The 19,541-nt window shown below is 39.1% G+C and overlaps 1 protein-coding gene across 8 annotated transcripts in view; it reads left to right on the plus strand.

Moving 5' to 3' along the window:
• LOC127945017 (band 4.1-like protein 1) overlaps positions 1-19,541 on the plus strand; it is a 47,496-nt gene that overhangs the window by 24,242 nt on the left and 3,713 nt on the right. The window contains exons 5-21 of one of the 8 annotated variants that reach the window (XM_052541515.1): positions 1,339-1,381; positions 1,467-1,542; positions 3,207-3,425; positions 3,967-4,054; positions 6,469-6,633; positions 7,651-7,748; positions 8,174-8,349; positions 9,847-10,043; positions 10,528-10,566; positions 12,135-12,170; positions 12,795-12,947; positions 13,577-14,860; positions 17,254-17,643; positions 18,044-18,289; positions 18,483-18,542; positions 18,742-18,828; positions 18,914-18,994. In XM_052541515.1, coding sequence (XP_052397475.1) covers positions 1,339-1,381; positions 1,467-1,542; positions 3,207-3,425; positions 3,967-4,054; positions 6,469-6,633; positions 7,651-7,748; positions 8,174-8,349; positions 9,847-10,043; positions 10,528-10,566; positions 12,135-12,170; positions 12,795-12,947; positions 13,577-14,860; positions 17,254-17,643; positions 18,044-18,289; positions 18,483-18,542; positions 18,742-18,828; positions 18,914-18,994 — 3,438 coding nt within the window. Of the gene's footprint in view, positions 1-1,338; positions 1,382-1,466; positions 1,543-3,206; positions 3,426-3,966; positions 4,055-6,468; positions 6,634-7,650; positions 7,749-8,173; positions 8,350-9,846; positions 10,044-10,527; positions 10,567-12,134; positions 12,171-12,794; positions 12,948-13,576; positions 14,861-16,063; positions 16,115-17,253; positions 17,644-18,043; positions 18,290-18,482; positions 18,543-18,741; positions 18,829-18,913; positions 18,995-19,541 lie in introns of all 8 variants that reach the window. The other 7 variants (XM_052541521.1, XM_052541516.1, XM_052541517.1 and 4 more) reach the window with 7 other exon arrangements.

Consider the following 19,541-nt stretch of genomic DNA (forward strand, 5'->3'; position numbering starts at 1 on the left):
CGTTTACTGCACTTTGTTATTCGTCTAGCTATTTACCTATAGAGCAAAAAAATAAATCAAGTCTCAATCATTCACAGAAAACAGTTCACTTCCATGTTGCAGAATAAAGATAACTGCTACTACCTCGTGAGGTAGTATTTTTTCAAAGGTCCAGAATGTTTCGGGGTTGGGACTTGGGCACTGAACATGCTAGCGCCTCCGTCCAGGACTGGGAGAAGCAGTGACATGCAGTCCTACATCACCAGACTATTTGCCTAATCTTCACAGTATTTTATGCCACAATGGAAACACAGACACCAACAGATCTGGGGAAAAATGTTCCTAGGACAAATTGTTCCAGGTATTTGTGGTGGAAAAGCAGCTTAGGAAACAGGGGATGTTGCCCAGTACAAGTGATCTCATTTTAACAAGAGCATCCTTTTGCTTTTCTTCTATTCCCAATACCACAACCTCTCTATATAAAAATACACATAAATGAGTTGAGATAATAGGGCTCTGAGTCCTTGTGACTAGGACTGTTGGGGTAGGGTTTGATTGATGGAAATGCTCTGAGGAACTTCCCAGTCCTAGTTTAGCCATAAGGACCCTGCCTGCACCACCTCAGCTGTTCCAGTCTAGTTCCACTTATCTCTTTTTCCCAGCTGAGGCTCTTGTGCCTGCTGCTATGGTCAGCGGGATTGTTCCTGGGTCAACAAATCAGCTCAAACTGCAGTTTGAAAGGTAAATGATTTCCATTTGAAAACCACATGATTCAAGCATGGGAAGTGAGACCTGAGGAGAGCACAAGGTTTGTTAGAGACTCTTGTAAAGGCAGTAATGGATCCGGAAACAGAAATGAGCCATTTTTCAAATCTAATGGAGAAGATTAATATTAAAGTATGAAGACATCTGCAGGCAGGGTGGACAGATTAAAATAACTAGGCTTTAAGAGGAAATATCTTGGGTTTGACTTGTCTGTACAGCAAAGGAAAATTCAACCCTGCTTCTACTTGTATCATTGTTAATTTTTTACATGTATCAGTGTTCATTTATGAATACTGGTACTGTAAGATGTGAATGAGAATGTGCTTTTCATCTTCTCTGGACTGAGTTGAGCTGGCATTAAACATTTTCGTGTGTCCCCAGGCTTTGGGTGACCTTACTGGAGTGCGGTCTGCCAGAGATGACATTTATCTACTCTTTTAGTGCTCCTGTGGCTGCAGAATATTAATGCACTGACCATTTTACAGAATATGTATGAGGTGATTGCTCCTGCTGTGGAGGAGACGGGGCTGAAACTGCCGCATTTGCTTATCAATGTGCCCTGCCTGATAGAGGAATTTTTGTTCTCTCTTTCAGAATTGGCTGGATCCTTCAAAAGAAATCAAGAAACAAATCCGCAGTAAGTGTAGAAAAATAAGATACTACGACTTGGTAACCTTGGTTGCTTGAATATGATGAAAGTGTGTATGTCTGATTGTTTTTAGTGGGTCCGTGGCATTTCTCCTTTGCTGTCAAATTCTACCCTCCAGATCCATCTCAGCTGATTGAAGACATCACACGGTGAGTGTGTTGTTCAAATATCTTAAAGCTGAAATTAATAATTTCTGTGCAAAAATAAAGTTTATGAAACACTCTCACTGTCTGGCATTGGTCAGCAAAACAGTCCCACTCCAAATGAATGCTATTGGTTGAGACAGTGCCGGTCATAATGATCTGGACCCAGGAAATGGACCCAGAAATTATAGCTGTAAACTGCATATTTTTTCAGAGAAAAAAAAAAAAATTATAAAAAGGTTTTTGAAGGAGAGAAGGGTGGAAACTTGATGGATGTCTTGAAGTCCATTCCACAACTTTGGAGCCACAACTCTGAAATATCTGGCTCCCATAGTCACCAGACTAAACTTAGGAGTGACCAACAATCCCCCACTAGAAGATCATAAGGAGCGAACAGGTGCATAAGGCTGAAGTAAGTCAGATAAATATGTAGGACTAACGTTATGGAGAGCTTTGTAAGAATTAGTACGTTGAAGTTTAAACGCAGTGAGACCGGAAGCCAGAGAGGGTGATAGAGGATTTGAGTAATGTGCTCGCTCTTTCTGGTGTGAGCGGGCTGCAGAGTTTTGAGCATACTATAATCGTTTTATATTTTTAGCTGAGAGGCCATAAAGAAGTGAGTTACAGTAATCTAGTTGAAATGTGACGAAGGCATGAATTACAGTTTCAGCGTCCTGCTGTCTGAGAGAGATATGAGAGTTATTATGTAGGTGGAAAAAAGCTGTCTTTACCACTTTACCAACGTGATCATTAAAGATTTCAAACTGTCATAGAGGGCATGATCAAATAGTTCACTCTCACCCTCCACTTGTTCCAAACCTGTGTGACTCTCTTTCAGCTGTTGAATGCAAGAAAATGTAGCTTTTGAAGAATGTTAGTAACCAGACAGCTGACAGTAGCCTTTGACTTCCATAGTATGAAAAAAAAAATACTACAGAAGTCAATGGCTATCCTCAACTGTCTGGGTACTAACTTTCTTTGAAATATCTGATTTTGTGTTCCGCAGAAAAATAAACTCATACAGGTTTAGAACAACATGTGGGTGAGACATTTTCATTTTTGGATGAACTATCATTTAGCTAAATTTAAACAATAAATTAAATACAATTATTCCTGTGACTCTACATAGGGCAAGCAGTTTTGAGAACCAAGGGATTATTATTTATAACAATTGAATAGTTCGTATAGATTTTTATATTAAAGATACAAGATTGAATCTTGAATCTTAATAACAGTTTGTATAGATTTTTACATTAAAGATATATAAAAGCTAAAAATGTGATTACAAAAATGATCATATTATAGAATAATTTATAAGTTGTCCTTTGTGGAATTTAAAAATATGAAATTAATATTTAATTTCCATGGTTAATTATTTATACGCATTGCATATTAGACTTCCAAGACTACTACAGATGAATCACTTAGCATTTCTGTTATATACAAATAAAGTACATTTTAACGCCCCGTTATGCATGTCACAGCTATATATCGGCATCTTGAGACCTGGCCTGCGTTCTATATATACAGTATATGGACTGCCTGGTAATCTAAATAAATCATGAAAGGTATAATCCAAGTTATCAAACTTGTGCTTATGAAAAGATTGCACAATGCAGTTTAAATGTACTAACTCTGGCTATGATGTGATTGTGTGTTTGTGTGGACAGGTATTACCTGTGTCTGCAGCTGAGGGAGGACATACTGTCAGGTCGTCTGCCCTGCTCGTTCGTCACTCATGCTCTGCTGGGCTCGTATGCTGTTCAGGCCGAGCTGGGAGACTATGACCCAGAGGAACACGGGCCAGACTACATCAGCGAGTTCCGCTTCGCCCCCAATCAGACCCGTGAGCTGGAGGAGAGGGTGATGGAGCTGCACCGCACCTACAGGTGACCTGCAGAGGGAGCAGCGATTACCAGGGCTGTCCATTCATTAAAACATTTAGTCTGTTAATTACATTACATGCTGATTAATTAAGTGAATCCTAATTTATCAGTGTTTGCTGAGCAAGTCCCCCAAATGAAGATAACCTAAATTCATTACATTATTATGGCAGACGATAAAAGCTTTGAATAGATTTTAGAATCTTTATGTTCATGCATTGTTTATGTCCTGACACAGTTCAGTCATTTTTGCAGTACGTTTGTCAGTTTGTCCAAGTCTGGGCTCACATAAAATATCACATTTAAATTGCTCTGACAGTAAGAAAAATTCCTTGATGCGTTATTTACTTAGTGTCTTCATTTTATTTTTATAATAATATATAATAATAAATGTACACTAAATGATAATTTAAACTAAATTAACACATTCAGTTGATAGCTCTAGTAAACAAGCAGCATGACGATAAAATATCTCAAATATATTGCAACATATATTTTTATACAAACTGTTTATTTAATTATTCTCCAAATGATGATCTGTTACCAGGGGCATGAGTCCTGCAGAGGCTGAAATCAACTTCCTGGAGAATGCTAAGAAACTCTCCATGTATGGCGTTGATCTTCATCATGCTAAGGTATGATGCTGTTATTGATTTATTTTTTAAGATGTGTCTACGTTGTATATGGAACATTATTAACTGTATGTTTGTTGCACAGGCGATTCTAGTTTAGGAGGACTTCTGCCCACTGTATTTCACTGTATTAAAAGTTAATTAAATTCATTCTTCTTACCTTTAAAAGGTCTTAAATCTGAACAGAAAGTCTTAAATTGATAAAGTCATGGCATGGAAATTTGCATGCATTTTAAAAAATGAATAACTATATTAAAGAGCCACACAGATGGGAAATCAAAAATTACCTGTATTACATTGTATGAGGTAGCTGTCCATCAGTGTAAACAATGTGCAAAGTAATTAAACCAGAAAGTACATGATTTATAAAGTTATTGGCCTCTAAAGTAAGGAGTCGACTCTGAATCGCTGAAACTAGTCGTTATAGATTTCAAATCTTTTGCCCATCTCTATGTACGTCACTAGAACATTTTGCATAATAATCTCCGCCTACCGTCTTGGGAGAAACAAAACTACTCTGAGCTGCCCCACCTCCCACACAGACGCTCTGGTTAGCAGTTGGTGTTATAGCATCGTGTCGAGGAGACAGTTGATATGAATCATTTTCCCCTGATAACCCCAAAAAGAACTTAAATTACACTTTCAGTTTTAATCGTACAGATAAGAGCAATACATCAATCGAATCTGTAAAGGGTCTACTTTTTTTGGATACAGACATAACTTTGTGCACTTATAAAATAAAGATAACAAACAAGATGCGCTGTCTGCAGCCTTTGTCTGTGCTGATCGTCATGTACAAACACGTCATTAAAATAAAGTGTAACTCCGTGAATATTCAACGAAGAGACATGAGAGAGATATCTATAGAAAGCTTGACATGTCTACTAAGATGCGCTGTCTGCAGCCTGTCTGCGCTGATCGTCATGTACAAACACGTCATTAAAATGAAGTGTAACTCCGTGAATATTCAACGAAGAGACATGAGAGAGATATCTATAGAAAGCTTGACATGTCTACTTTAAAACTAAACAACTGCCGAAAACAGATATTCTGTGATAAAGTAATCCATATGAAAACAACGCGATGTCCGTTTTTCACGTCTCCCTTCATTATATCTAATGTGACCACGCCCCCGCGCTGAACGCGCTATTCAGATTCAAACTGAAGCGCGCGGCTTGAATACACCCACACAGAAGAAAAAGCAGCGAGACTGTTATTCAAGTGTTTTATTTTACTGTTTGCTTCGCGATGAGAAGAATAAGACATAATTCACCCCAAAAAGATGCTAACGCATTGTTTACTGTGAAGTTGTGTGCGGAACAACCAGTCAAAACTGACAATGTCAGTTGACCAATCAGAACACAGTATTCTACCGAAAGGTGTGGTTTAAGGAAACTGAATCTTTTGAACAGCAGGTAATTTTAAAATGATATTTTGACAAAATTACAATGTTTTTTAACCTTGGATGGATTTAAACCTGTTGAACAGGATTTATAAACAGTGATAGGAAGCTTAGAATTTTCATCTTACTGGCTCTTTAAGGTTTTTTTTTTTTTTTATCAAATCAGGATACATTGAAATATTAAGAAATTGAGCAAAATTAAGTTAAGAGTTATGTTCAGTTATGTAAATTAAGAGTTAATAGTTAAAACAATTACAAATACAGTATCTATCTTGTAAGTGGGGTATGAAAACTTTTCCTTTATTTTAGTGTTTTTGATTTTTGTGAAATGAATTAAAAAATGTTAGATACTGGTTGGAAGTTGTATTTTCAAATTCTGAAGTTTTGCTAATACAACATATTGACACAGAACATACACAAAATATATATTGATGCACTGTGGTTCCTTTTGTGTACTTGGTCTTAAAAGTCTTGCATGTATCTTCATAAAACCTGCAGAAACCCTGATAATGTAACTGTTTTTGCACATTTAAAAAAAAAAATTAAATAGGACAATTGACTGGATACATGTATTAACAAAAACAATGAGAAAAAGGTGATTCACCAGCCTAACACTTCAAACAAACACTGGGCCAGAAATTGCATTTATATTAGTTCTATTAACAAGTAAAATGAATTTGCACCAGGATGCCTTAACTTTAGATGTACACACGCCCTTTGCAAGATACTGATGTCAAAAAGTATTTTCTCCTGCCTTTTGAAAGTAGATTATTTATTTTGCCTCACCAGCTGTGCAGGATTACATGGTTATTTGTATTTTATTATTTGGATTTAACAGTGTTTTCCCTGCGGTGCACCGCCCCATTAGAACATACCTCTGATCCAATTGTGCAATTTTACAGCCTCAGACCCCTTAGGATGAAATTCTGGAATCAGCCCTGGTTCAAAAGTCTGAAACTGAAATAAAACCTGAGCATCTGAATGTGTCTGTGTGTGTACTGTATGTGTTTTAAAGGACTCTGAAGGCATTGACATCATGTTGGGGGTGTGTGCCAGTGGCCTCTTGATCTATAGAGACCGGCTGCGTATCAACCGATTCGCCTGGCCCAAGATCCTTAAAATATCCTACAAGAGAAGCAACTTCTACATCAAAATCCGACCTGGAGAGGTAGAGAAAAAGGTCTTTTGAGATTTTCCAGGTTTTTCTTGTTAGATGCATGTTGAAGCATTAGCTAGATAAGGATGCCGTACAGAGACTTAAGCTGGGGGCGAGAAAATGGGCGGATAATCAAGATGATGTGGTTTTATTAGAAAAGAATGAGACGTTTTTTTTGAGTGTTTGAAATCACTATTCAGGCTTGCAAATTACCCAGTTCCCTGAAGACTGATGTGGGTGTTCTTCCACTGTTTCGCACAAAGAAATGAAATAATTTTAAGTGCATTTCTAATTATGCCACTTAAAAAAATGCCTTTAATTATGTCTCAAGAAACACTGGTTATATTGTTTGAGGTTCCGCTCTTTAGTGGTTGTTAGCTTGCTGGGTGCGGAAAGGATGAGAGTTTTAAAACATTGGGCTGAGCTGTGAAATTTTTTTGCCTGGTGGGCACAAAGACAGAAAGAGAAGCAGAAAATGAGTAGAGATGGGGTGAGGAGAGAATTCAATCCGGAGAGAGGCTAGAAAGAAAGCAAAGTAAGTTGCAGAGGTCTTTATTAAATGCTAAGGATTCTGCAGTCTGCATTTAGAGGCTTATCATCTTTTATTTCCCTCTCACAATGGGATTCTTGCCTTTGTTTAGCACAAAAGCATGACGTTTCTTTGACTCTGCCCGTTATGTATAAGGGTCAGATATGAATGTAACAGTAAGCAATATCTCAATGGCTTTATTCGGGATGCCTCACTGTTCTGCATCTTATCAACACAACAGGCTCCATTCTGTGGACTTTAAGCTTTTAGATATTAATATTTACTCTCATTCTTATGCTTTTTCTCTGCAGTATTCTTTAGAAATTCTGGTTATGTTTTGTTTGGATAAATGAAGGCTTGCAGAACTGTGCCCTGTTGGTTGATTTGAGCTGTAGCAGCACACGTTTTACACCTTGTCAAATCTCCTGTCAAGTAACACGTTACCACTCTGCTTTCCCTTCACACCCCCCACTTCCTCCCCATCACATGCCCACACTCCCCTGCACCCCCAGTATGAGCAGTTTGAGAGCACCATTGGCTTCAAGCTGCCCAACCACCGTGCCTCTAAGCGCTTGTGGAAAGTCTGCATTGAACATCACACATTTTTCAGGTAGGCGCTCACTGTCCTAGTGGCACAACACAGAGCACAGTCTTTTTTAAATGTGAGAATGCAGGTGTTTTGGTCTCGTTTTTTTTCTTTATGCCTTGGTTTATTGTCTCAGACAAGACTATTCTTTTTAAACTTTTTTCGTTCTTGTTCAGTTCCAGTTAATCAAAATGAACAACTTATGTCTTGGACCAACAGATCTTAGTCCCGATCTATGCCTTAAAGGGTCTAGTTTTATTCTTAGGGAGTCTGGATTTGATTTTGGGTATAAGGGGATCTAATGTTTGTCTTGGAGTCTTTTGACTCCAGTTCAAAAATGACATTTAAAAGTGCTGACAGACTTGACTTTTATAATGTTCAATACACTTTCATTCTATAATTCTACATGTTTTCTTCTGACATCATTTCTTACTTTTTTCCTCTTGTAGGTTGGTCTCTCCTGAGCCTCCTCCCAAAGGCTTTCTTGTGATTGGCTCAAAATTCCGCTACAGTGGGCGGACCCAAGCCCAGTCTCGCCAGGCCAGTGCTTTGATTGACAGGCCAGCTCCTCAATTTGAACGATCAATTAGTAGGAGGTACCTGCTGTCCCGCAGCATAGATGGAGGTAAGTATTTCCTACTTCAGTTAGCACCTCTATATTAGTTTTGATTAAGCAGCATCAATCCCATAGACTCCCCATGTTAAAATGCCCAAATTTACAGCAGATAAAACATGTAAAAAAAACATTTTGGCATAATTAAGGGCGTGGCCACTTGAGTAGTAGGTGGACTGCCACTTCTGCCACTGCCTTCGGGCTAGGTGGGTGTGGCTTCAGCAACCAGCTCCTGCCTTTTTGCCCTTTTTCGATGATCCAGGAGTGACGCGCTGCCAAGATGGTGATGTCCAGCTTCAAAAACACTCTTCAGAAAACTAGGGGTGATGTCACGGACACAACGTCAATGTTTTTATACAGTCCATGGGGGTGACCATCTAATTGTACATTTCTATTTTGCATTTTTATTTCTATTTCCAATTGCAGTTATATTTAATACAGACTTTTCATTACAAATTATAAACATAAAAGTTGGAGTGAAGCACTGAATTGAAAAAATAAACAATAATTGCAGAACGTGTCAAGATTTGATTTGTCTCCCTTTTGCTTTGATAGCAGCTGTACTCAAACTCCATGAACTGAACACAGGGAAGTCGTGGCCTAGTAGAGGGAAGTCGTGGCCTAGTGGAGGCCTAGTGGAGGGAAGTCGTGGCCTAGTGGAGGGAAGTTGTGGCCTAGTGGTTAGAGAATTGGACTCACAATCGAAGGGTTGTGAGTTTGAGTCTCGGGCTGGCAGGAATTGTGGGTGGGAGGAGTGCATGAACAGTGCTCTCTCCACCCTCAATACCATGACTTAGATGCCCTTCAGCAAGGCATCGAACCCCCAACTGCTCCACCCACTGCTCCGAGTGTGTGTTCACAGTGGGTGTGGGCGCCGCAGCATAAATGGCTGCCCACTGCTCCGGGTGTGTGTTCACAGTGGGTGTGTGTTCACTGCTCTGTGTGTGTGCACTTCGGATGGGTTAAATGCAGAGCACAGATTCTGAGTATGGGTCACCATACTTGGCTGAATGTCATGTCACTTTCACTGTCACTTTCACATTTGAGAATGATTCAAACAATATCTAGTGCTTCAAAGGAAAATAAGAACGTGGAAAAGAAACAGGACAAGAAACTTTTATTTCCTAGATTGCCCTAAATTCTAGATTTGTGGACTTTATTTCATTTAGCATTACTACATTAAAATACTGCTTTATTTCAATAGGATTCCGTCATGAGTTTCCTGTGAGAGTGAAACAGTTCCCCTTTCAAATTTCGCTCATGCTCGAGTTCACCCAAATTCACTGTTCTTCATGCATTGCTACACTATTGTCAGCGGACACTGGATCTTTTTTTGCCTGTGAAATTTTTATTTTTATTTTTGGACCCCACTGTATATATGTAAGGTCATCTACTTGAGACTCTCCTTTTAGATTTGAAGTGGACAGTGAAGGAATAGGCTACTACACCTGAGATGTCCACCCTGATTGGGTTTCTTACCCTACATGATTTGTTTTTCTTCTGTTTCAGAGTCTGCATTAGGGGACACTTTGGACCGACTCTCCCAGCACACCTCCAGTGAGCCTGTGCATAGCCTTCCCAGAGATGAGCTGGACCAGGACTACCTTGAGCCCAGTCTGGATCAGGACCTGGACCAAGATCAAGAACAACCTGAAGACCAGCGACTTGAAAGTGACTCCACTCCATCTAAGACTATGGAGCTCAAGGTTCGGTGCACACAACAGTGTTTAGTACCAGCTTCATTTCGTTATCTAATATGTTACTCAAGTATTCAATGGGAAAGAGGCAGATTTAAGTTCATACCGTCTTTGCGTTATGTGACAATATGTAAATGTTCTTCTGAGCAGATTCGAACAACTAGCTGCAAGAATTCAAATCATTGTTTAACTAACTCTTCCCTTGCAGTCCCTTTTGATTAAAACTGTCTCCCAATCCAAAACCTTTTCCTACCTTTGCTTTTCTTCTCCTCCTCTGACTTGATCTTAAATATATTTCAATGCCTGCCTGTTTTGTTGACATCTCTTCAGAATTTAACTTTCCAACCTCTCTACAAATGTGGCTGTACACTCACCTTCCTCTCCGTTTGCTAATTTCCTCAGTTTAATTCAGATTCTGCACTGTTCTCCCTGCTTCTAACCCTTCACTGCTGTCCTCTAACTATCGCTTCTTTCTTCATCTTCTCGTGGACAGAGGGAGGAGGCAGGCTCTCCTGTAGACTCTAAGACAGAGGTATTTTTAGAGTGATTTATCTATCTGTGTGTCAAATTGTCTGTCTGTCATTGTCTCAATTGCACTCTAAAGCTGCATACACACTGCTAGCATGGCTTTAGATAACCTCGAAAAATAGCAACGTGATTGCTGTGTTGTTAGCCACATGGCAGATCATATAATTTTCCAGCCTTCCAGCCTTCGTGGCTTTTCTTGAGATCCAGATGACACCGTTATTCGATGCTGGATCATATTATAGTTATTTGTTACGTATGTAAAGGAGAACTGTGATGTATAACATGCTTTGATAGGCTTAGTTTTTTGTCCCGCTTAAAATCAGTATGAAATCACTGCTGATACTGTATTTATAAACTGCTAATACACATTCCTGGTCTTATTGTGTGCGATTCATCAGTTTTTTTTCATCAGTGTTATGTCAAAATGTAAAATGTAACTTCATCAGTCTCTAAAATTACTTTATCCTTTTTGTCACCCACGCTGTATACTATCACAGAAAATAGCTGTTTAGGCATTGTTTAGGCTATTGTTGTGCAGAATGGAACCTTTCTAAAATCTAAAGAGTAGTTAATGCAATAATGTAATGCATCTAACATTAATATAAAATAATATAGGTTATAGCAGTAAGAATTAGAAACAAATAATGCTTATGTTTACAAATAACTCTTAAAAAGATCAATTCTGGGACAAATTTGCATCCTCTCCACAATCCAATGAATAATCACACACCCTACCGTTTTTCTTGTTGGATATAGTGTTGTGTTCACAGATATACAGAACATAACAGAAGTAAAAACGGGTGTGATTGCCATTTCATGTTGACTTTAAGAAATATATTGGGTCTTGTTCACTAACTGTAAACACAGGGAAAAAAGGTATTATGCATAATATTAGAAACGGATTAAGTGATTGTACTAAGTACTATTTATTGTTTTAAGTATTAAAACTGCATACAGTGCATGTGTATAGTATACTGTATACTGTAAAATGGTTTGTGTTTTAGAATCGAACACTAGAGTTGAAGGTATTTATGCATGCTTGCACCTGTTGTGAATTTGGCTGAATTTTTCGCACTGTCAGCAACAGAGCTGATGTTTTGCCAAACTACTGCCCGATTAGTCTGGTCTTAGCACCATGTTGACTTAAAATACTTGCAGAACAGTCCATGTATTGATTTGTTCTGGAAAGGTTTTGAGGAGATTAAGGATGTCATTGGTGTATAGTTTATCTATGCCCACAGATATGCCAGTCTGCAACTCATAAGACATGTGTGATGAAAAGAAAGCTCAGGAGATTTGTGTCATTGAATTTGATACAGTATGTTTCTCAATGTTTATGTGTCTAAGACAACTCTAAACCTGTGTATCTGAGGCAGTGACACAACCTCTTTCACTCTCTGTACTTCCATGGCTGATATCAAAATTTGTATGAGATTTCCTCTCTCTGTTTGGCTGCCCGCTTTATGAATTCAACCATGCTCTGCCTCTCTGTCTTCACTACCGCACTTTTCCTCTGCCTCCGTTCCTTGGCTTGCACCACCATCCCCCTCCCCCACCACCCCTTTATCCCAGTTGGACCAGGACTTGCCCCTACGTCCTAAACAGGAGGTACTATTTCACATCGCTCAACTGCCTTAGATGTCACTCTCTGTAACTACACGTGTTTTAGTTTCTCTTTCTTTTTGTAATTTCTTTCAAGTGGAAGTAGCACAACACTGAGCTGAGATGGCAGTCCATTTGACATCTGTTACCAACACCAGCATGTTCCATGTTTTATGTGCTGCTTTGTTGTCTTAAATGTTGAAGATGTACTGTAGTGATTCATAAAGAAGTGGGCTCAAATCATTTAGACAGATTTTTGCTATGATCTGTAGGCATTCCGATATTTACTGTACACAGCATGTTAGAGTGTTGACTAAAATTATGTTGCGTCTAAAATAGAGTGTCTAAGTGATAAAACAGATCATTTTATTCACACTTTGTGCACTTCAGTTGCATTTCGTATTGATTTATTGGAGTCTTCTATTATTTCAATGTGCATTTCTAACTGGGAGGCTTATACATCTGTTACAAGAATAGAACATGTGCCTGATGTTTGCATTTGCGTACTTATTATGCACTTACCCCAGTTAGATAAACATTTGTAAACAGCTGTGCTGGTTTCCAGAAAGCCCTCACTTAAGTAATTGCTGAAGGTAAGTGGTTCTACCGATTGACCTGTTTGTTTTATAGCAGTTCCTGGATAAACCAGAGGATGTGTTGCAGAAACATCAAGCCAGCATCAATGAACTGAAAAGAGCGCTGAGAGAGCCCAACAGCAAACTGGTCCACAGAGAGAAACGTCTCTCTGGAGCCTCATTTGGTAGCACTCCGGAGAAAAAATCTGTGAGTAATTGGTACCTGCAAGGGATTGTATGGCGTGGTGACTTTTTAAAAAGCAAGATGCTATATAATTAGTGTTATTTTGGTCTGATACTAGTTTAAGATTACTGTTGAGGATTATTCAGATTTATGTCAGTATCGGTCTCGGATTTAGTGTGCCTAATGCTTGATTCGTTATTCATGCACTCTTTTTTATGTAACTAATCTCTCTTTAAGTGGATGCTATTGAACCATTTCATGTCATGCCCCTGGTCAAGTGCTAGCAGCAATTTTGAACTGTAATAGAATTTGGCTGGAGTGGTTCATTTGAACACAGCATGAACGCATTTTCTTTAATTAGTGTTATTAAGACAATGGTATTGATCAATAAAAACAGCAAATGGCATTTTATGTACTTATGTAGACCAATGTCTCCCTTTTGTGTTTAACTTCAAAACATCCATCCAACATTTTACATAAAATGTAACTTGATTACATTATTTTTTCCTCCTCAGATCAATGAATTTTTATCTTGCATCATAAGATTTTCTTTTTATTATTCATTTTGCAAATATTTGCGCTATACAAATTACAGAAGAGGGTGTTGTTGGCATTGACAGGCCATTGAAACTGTTCACTCTATTGATATATAGGCCTCAGAGGATTCCGTATTGATTGAGAAGCAAGAAGGTTGTCAAAGAAACCTGCCCCTCACTAAAAACGATGAAAAGAGCAGGAGTCCTAGGGTAGCTTCATTAGCCACTGGATTCGACAAAGAGACAGAAGGCGAAACGAGAGAGAAAACCATCGCCACACACAGTGACATAAGAATAAAACAAAGTGTAGCAAAAAGGAACTCAACAGAAACCATCCTATCACCAGAGAAGCCCCTGAGAAATCGCGCTAAAAGCCCTGGTTTAAGGTACAACCATTTCCAGGGTGCCAGTTCTTTGGAGGAGAAACCATTTGATAATGGGCACCCTCGGGACAGATCCTTGTCAGAGAATGTCATTCATACAAATGGATGCAATGAATATGAAACAGAGAGAATTTGGTGCAATAAAAAGTACATGGGAGTAACCAATAGAGAAGACAACACCACAAATCAAGACTTGCCAAGGTATGTAGTGAGAAGCTTCAGAGAGGCTTCTCCCAATGCAGCCATAGATAAATATATGAGAGATCAATATAATGAAAACCGGTGTGGTATATATATGAGAGATCAATATAATGAAAACCGGTGGGAGAGACAATCCTGTGAAACAGAAGCAAAATACACCAGAGCTACCTTACAGAAGCAAACATCTAATCCGGATTCCAAGAGTAAAAGCTCAATAATCCAGAGACATGATTCTACTGCAAGCGACTCATCACAGTCTGAGGTGAAACGAATTGTTCCACTGAAGCCTGAGAGGTCAAAGAAGTTGAAAGGCAGTAAAGGAGCCAAGCTGCAAGGACAACCAAATGAAAAAAGCATTTCAGGATCATTTGATCAAAGTGAAGATACCAAGTCTAAGGTAGAGCAAGTTGGGTTTGAGAATGCCCTGGACAGCTTGTCACAGCTCAAAAACTCTGCAGTTGTAGAAGGCACTGGAACTTTTGCCAAGCACGACTGGGCAAGTAATTGTCACAATAGGGAAGTCCGAGAATATAGCCGTCAGTCTCTTCAAGACAGGCCCCAATTAAGGGATCTCAAGAACAATGCAGACCACAGACTTAGTATAGAACAAGATCAGTTTCTTTTTGAAGATCCACTGTTTATGTTTGACTTTCCAACCAATTCAGCATTTCCAGCTTTTGACCAGATTCCCCCTTTATACCCACCTGTAAAATCCCAGTGGGCAAGAGATACACGTACCAAACCGATCACCAAAAGTGATTCTGGCAACAGTCTTCACAAGAGCTCCACAATGGAATCTTCCAAGAGGAAACCAGTGGTAACAACTGCTTGATAATCTGCTTGTCACTCACAGGAACTAAGGCATCGCATGAAACGGCACTTCCATATCTATAGTTTTGCACATGCACATAATGCACATGCCAGTATACATTACCAACCTGTTTCTGAGGAGAGATGAGTAGAATAGTCAGTTTTTGTGTAATCGTAGCATTGGCTAATAGAAGAATGAGGTACTGTATCCGCTGTCTGATTGGTTGAGAACGTGCCACTTCCTTTTCCTCTCCTTCCTCTGCACAGCTCAACATTTGCTTGCGCATTTGAGAAACACTTAGGATCCTCCACATAATCTCCATTGCTTAATCTCCAGGCTTCCGTTCCACTAACTTTTCACCTGATGTGCGGTCTTTCCTTCCAACATTCTTTCTCTGATTCCCTCTTACCAGGCATGAAGGGAATGGTTGTTGCAAGGAATCAAAGGCCTGTGCACCATATTGTAATGCTAAAATGCCATTTTTGCAAACAAAAGGGCTTCGGCAAGACTTTCAAAAATGGCCATTTTGTTGTTTACAAGGAGGGTTCTGAAAGTTGATTTAACAAGGAACGGTTTTATCTGTCATTTAGAAGATAATATGCCCAGCTTCATGATTAAGGATTTTGAATTTGCTCTTTGATTCGGCTAAAAAAAAAAAAAATAACTTGGTCAATAATTTATTTTGCAACAAACTGCAGGGAACCTTGAGGGCTTTCTCTTTTTTATGTTAAAGCCCACTGAGCTGCAATTTCAGTATATAGCAGTTGTTTTCAAAGTCAATGCTTCCTTATTTCACTCAACATTGAGACTTGAAAGAAATAAAAAGAAATAAAAAATAAAAAACTGACAAAATCTATTGTCAACAGACCGATTTTGGACCAGAAGAGCCTGATGAATAACCATGCAAAATGATGTTTAAAATAGATATAATGTTCTGATTGATTAAAAGTTTGCACTTAGTGCAAAATTGCACCAGCTGCCATAATATATTTAAACTTTTAATTGTTGTGGTGCAATATGTTGTACGCTCTAGTTTAAACTGTTTAAGACTTGCTGTCTATACATTTGTATCTGTGTCAGTGTATCCGGTCAGTTATATAAATGTCTGGTTTTTGGTTCAGAGCCTAGTCTGGGCTCCTTCCCTGTTATCTCAAATTTCAGTGCACTAACTTTGCATTGCTCTTCCTATTATTTCATCTCATATTCCAGGAGTCCCTTCCCACTCCAGCAATTCATGCGGAGCCTCAGGAGGAAGCCCAGGTGCCTCATTTTTTCCACTCATCTTAGCTACCGCTGCCTTCTTGCTAATCCAAATGCTTTGACTTTCACATTTTGATACACATAAGCACTAGAATGTGTCTTCTGTCTTCTGCTCTCATATTCACAGCATGAATTAATTGCATGATCAAAACCATCCTACTCAACAGTCCTACACAGAAATGCCATCGAATGCATCCACCACATGCATTGATTCCTTGGCACTGCTTAAGAAGTAATAGACTTGCCACACTTAGCATAAATTTAAAGGAACACTACACTTTTTTTCAAAATAGGCTCATTTTCCAACTCCCGTAAACAGTTAAGTTTCACCCTTTTGAATCCATTCAGCTGATCTCCGGTGGTAGCACAAATAATTGAATCTGATTAGACCGTTAGCATCTCGCTCAAAAATGAGCAAAGAGTTTCTATATTTTTCCTATTTAAAACTTGACTCCTCTGTAGTTACATCGTACTGTAGTTACATCGTACTTGTATACAAGACTGACGGAAAATGAAAAGTTGTGATTTTCTAGGCTGATATAGTTAGGAACTATACTCTTTTTCCGGCTTAATAATCAAGGAACTTTAATTCCATATTATGGGTGCGTGCAGGCGCAATGATGTTACGCAACACCTGAAAATAGTCCCCAGCAACTCTGCTATTGCGCCAACTATACAAACTAGCTGGAGACTATTTTCAGGCACTGAGTAATATCACTGCGCCTGCTGCAACTCTAGGGGAGTTGGAAAATTAGCCTATTTTTTTTTTAAAGTGGAGTGTACCTTAAACATGAAGTTATAACAATGTCTAGAAACTCTGAAATTGCTGTGGAGGAATAAACGTATAGATTTGCAGTACTCTACCCTAGGGTGAAAATGTTATATCAGTATATTATTGTCTCAGTTGTTCCTCAGAAACATGTAACACTTCTGACATTTCAGTTAGTCTTTTTTGAACTAACTCCTGCATCCCTACTAGACTCTTTAACCATCAGTCACCACAATGTTGTCTCATTCTTGTCTTGTGAAGATGATGTAACATCCATTACACTGCCTTGTTTTACCTGTTTGTCAATCAACATTTGCTCTTGTAGCATAGCTGGTTCCTTGCACCAAGACCTATTTTTCTGCTTCTTCAGAGAGATCTCTGGGAGAGGCACTTGGGATCGTTGTCGGAAGATGATCCTGATCCTGACACTCTGTACCTGAAGGAGACCCACCTGGGCATTGAGCGCAAATGCTCGAGTATCACTGTTAGCTCAACGTCCAGTCTGGAGGCTGAGGTGGACTTCACTGTGCTCATGGACTTCCAAACGGGTATCGAGGAATTTTCTAGAGGCATGACTGAGCTGGGGGAGAAAGACTTCTCACCTGAGTTTGGCCTCTCTGACCGTACCACCCATCCAGCCTTTATACTGGGAGCAGATCCTATCTACTTTCCAGAGGAGAGACCCGAAGAAGTACAGAGGCCCATAGAGAAACCAAAGCCTGTTGTAGAACACAAGGCACAGGAGGAACGTAAACCGGAGGTAGACAAGTGTCCTACAGTTTCTCTTTCAGCAAAGTGGTTGGCTTGCCCAATCACTGGTCAGAGCAAATGTGTAAATGTGCTGATGGATGCAGTCACATCCCATTTTTTTCTCACATTCTACAGGGCATCAGAGCAAAGCATAAAATTACATTGGAAATTGAGTTCATGATTGATGCTAATTCCATTCCATTTGATGCTGCCCTCCATAGTTCAGTCATTCAGTTCAGGTTTGGTTTCTTTGATTTCAGAATTTTGTTATGTTTTTCATTGCTTCTTATTCTTTTCTTTTTAACCATAACTCAACGTATGCTGCCAAGATCATTTGATTGGCACTGTGTTTCTTAAATCTCATGATTACTTCCAGGTTTGAACTCAATCTGTTTCATTTCTTTCCCAAGCCTTTTGTACCTAAGAAAGCTCCGCGGTCGGTGAAAGCTGCCCAAGCCCTGAGGAAAGACTCTACAGACCAAGCTAATACCCAGTTGATGAGACGGGAGAGCTTGGAGTCACCCCCATTCCATCCTCTCAGCAGAGAGAGCAGTGAAATCATTGCCTCCCAAGCTCTTAGGAAGACCGAGGTCAAGATCGAGACGCAGCCCAATGGCTCTGAGGTCACCACAACCATAATGGAGATTGCAGACCCGGTAAAGACCTTTTAGCTCATCATATGTACTTTACTGGTGATATGTCACTGTACCATAGAGGAACATGGTCTGAAGACTGTAATTATGTCAATTATCATCAATTACATAAGTAAGTGTTATTATGTTCTTTTAATACTTACATGCACCGTGGTGGTTCTCATATAGATTGTAAGTTCTGTGTTTGCTGTCTTAGGACCATGGTATCAGCAGTTTGCGAGAGGCCACATACTCTATGACGGAGAGAATCTCTCCTGTGAGTATTTTCATCTGTTGAGCTTGACTGTCCAAACCTCCTTGTGTCTTTGCTTCTGCTTTGTCATTTTGTCTGTTGCTTTTATTTCCAACTTTAGTTCTAGAGTTTGCTTCAGATGGCTTGCCTTATTTGTGAGGTATAACACTACCTTATAGCTTTCTGGCTTTGACAAGTGTTTATTCATTATATTCTTGAACAGGTGAACCTGGGATCATTAGCTAGAGATGGCTCTCCTCTAATGGTAACCGAGAACGTAACGTCAGCCACTACAACTCATGTTACTAAGGTATCTGAAAAAAAGTATCTCCTGGTAGCATCTTTTTAGAAAAAGTTTTCTTGGAGGATTGAAAATGTACATATATGTTTTTTAGACGGTGAAGGGAGGCTACTCGGAGACAAGAATTGAAAAGAGGATCATCATTACTGGTGATGATGATGTTGATCAAGATCAGGTAGGTGCAGAAGGAATTAGGGCTGGCTATTTTGTAAAGCATCTTAGTGAACTATGATTTATGTCAGCTCTAGAAGGAATAATTCAATAAATAATTAATATCTTTTCACCATTTACTCACATTCAGATAATTCCAAACCCATAAACTTTCATTTATTTTTAGGACACAAATAAAAATACATAAAAAAACCCCCAATATATTTTTGTCCATCCTCTGAAAGTGGAATAACCTCTTCCAGTGCTTCCGTGACCAGTTGCATCGCGAGATAGTCTGCTCTTGTGTGAACAGCCATGCAGTGAGATTCTCCTGTGATAAAATATTTTGTGAATAAATAACTAATGGGTTAATTCATTTAAAAAGCTAAAAGCAATCACATTGCGTCATCAAATCAGGATTAACCCTCTGGAGTCATATGGATTTCTTGTATGACACTTTTTAGAGCTTGAAATTTTTAAATTACTTACACTAATTGCATAGATGGACAGAAATCTCGGTCACACTTCAGTTTGGTGACCATTATCATTAACTAACTAACTAACTAACTATC

The sequence above is a fragment of the Carassius gibelio genome, chromosome A23, assembly GCF_023724105.1.
Source record: "Carassius gibelio isolate Cgi1373 ecotype wild population from Czech Republic chromosome A23, carGib1.2-hapl.c, whole genome shotgun sequence".
NCBI classification, from domain to species: Eukaryota; Metazoa; Chordata; class Actinopteri; order Cypriniformes; family Cyprinidae; genus Carassius; species Carassius gibelio.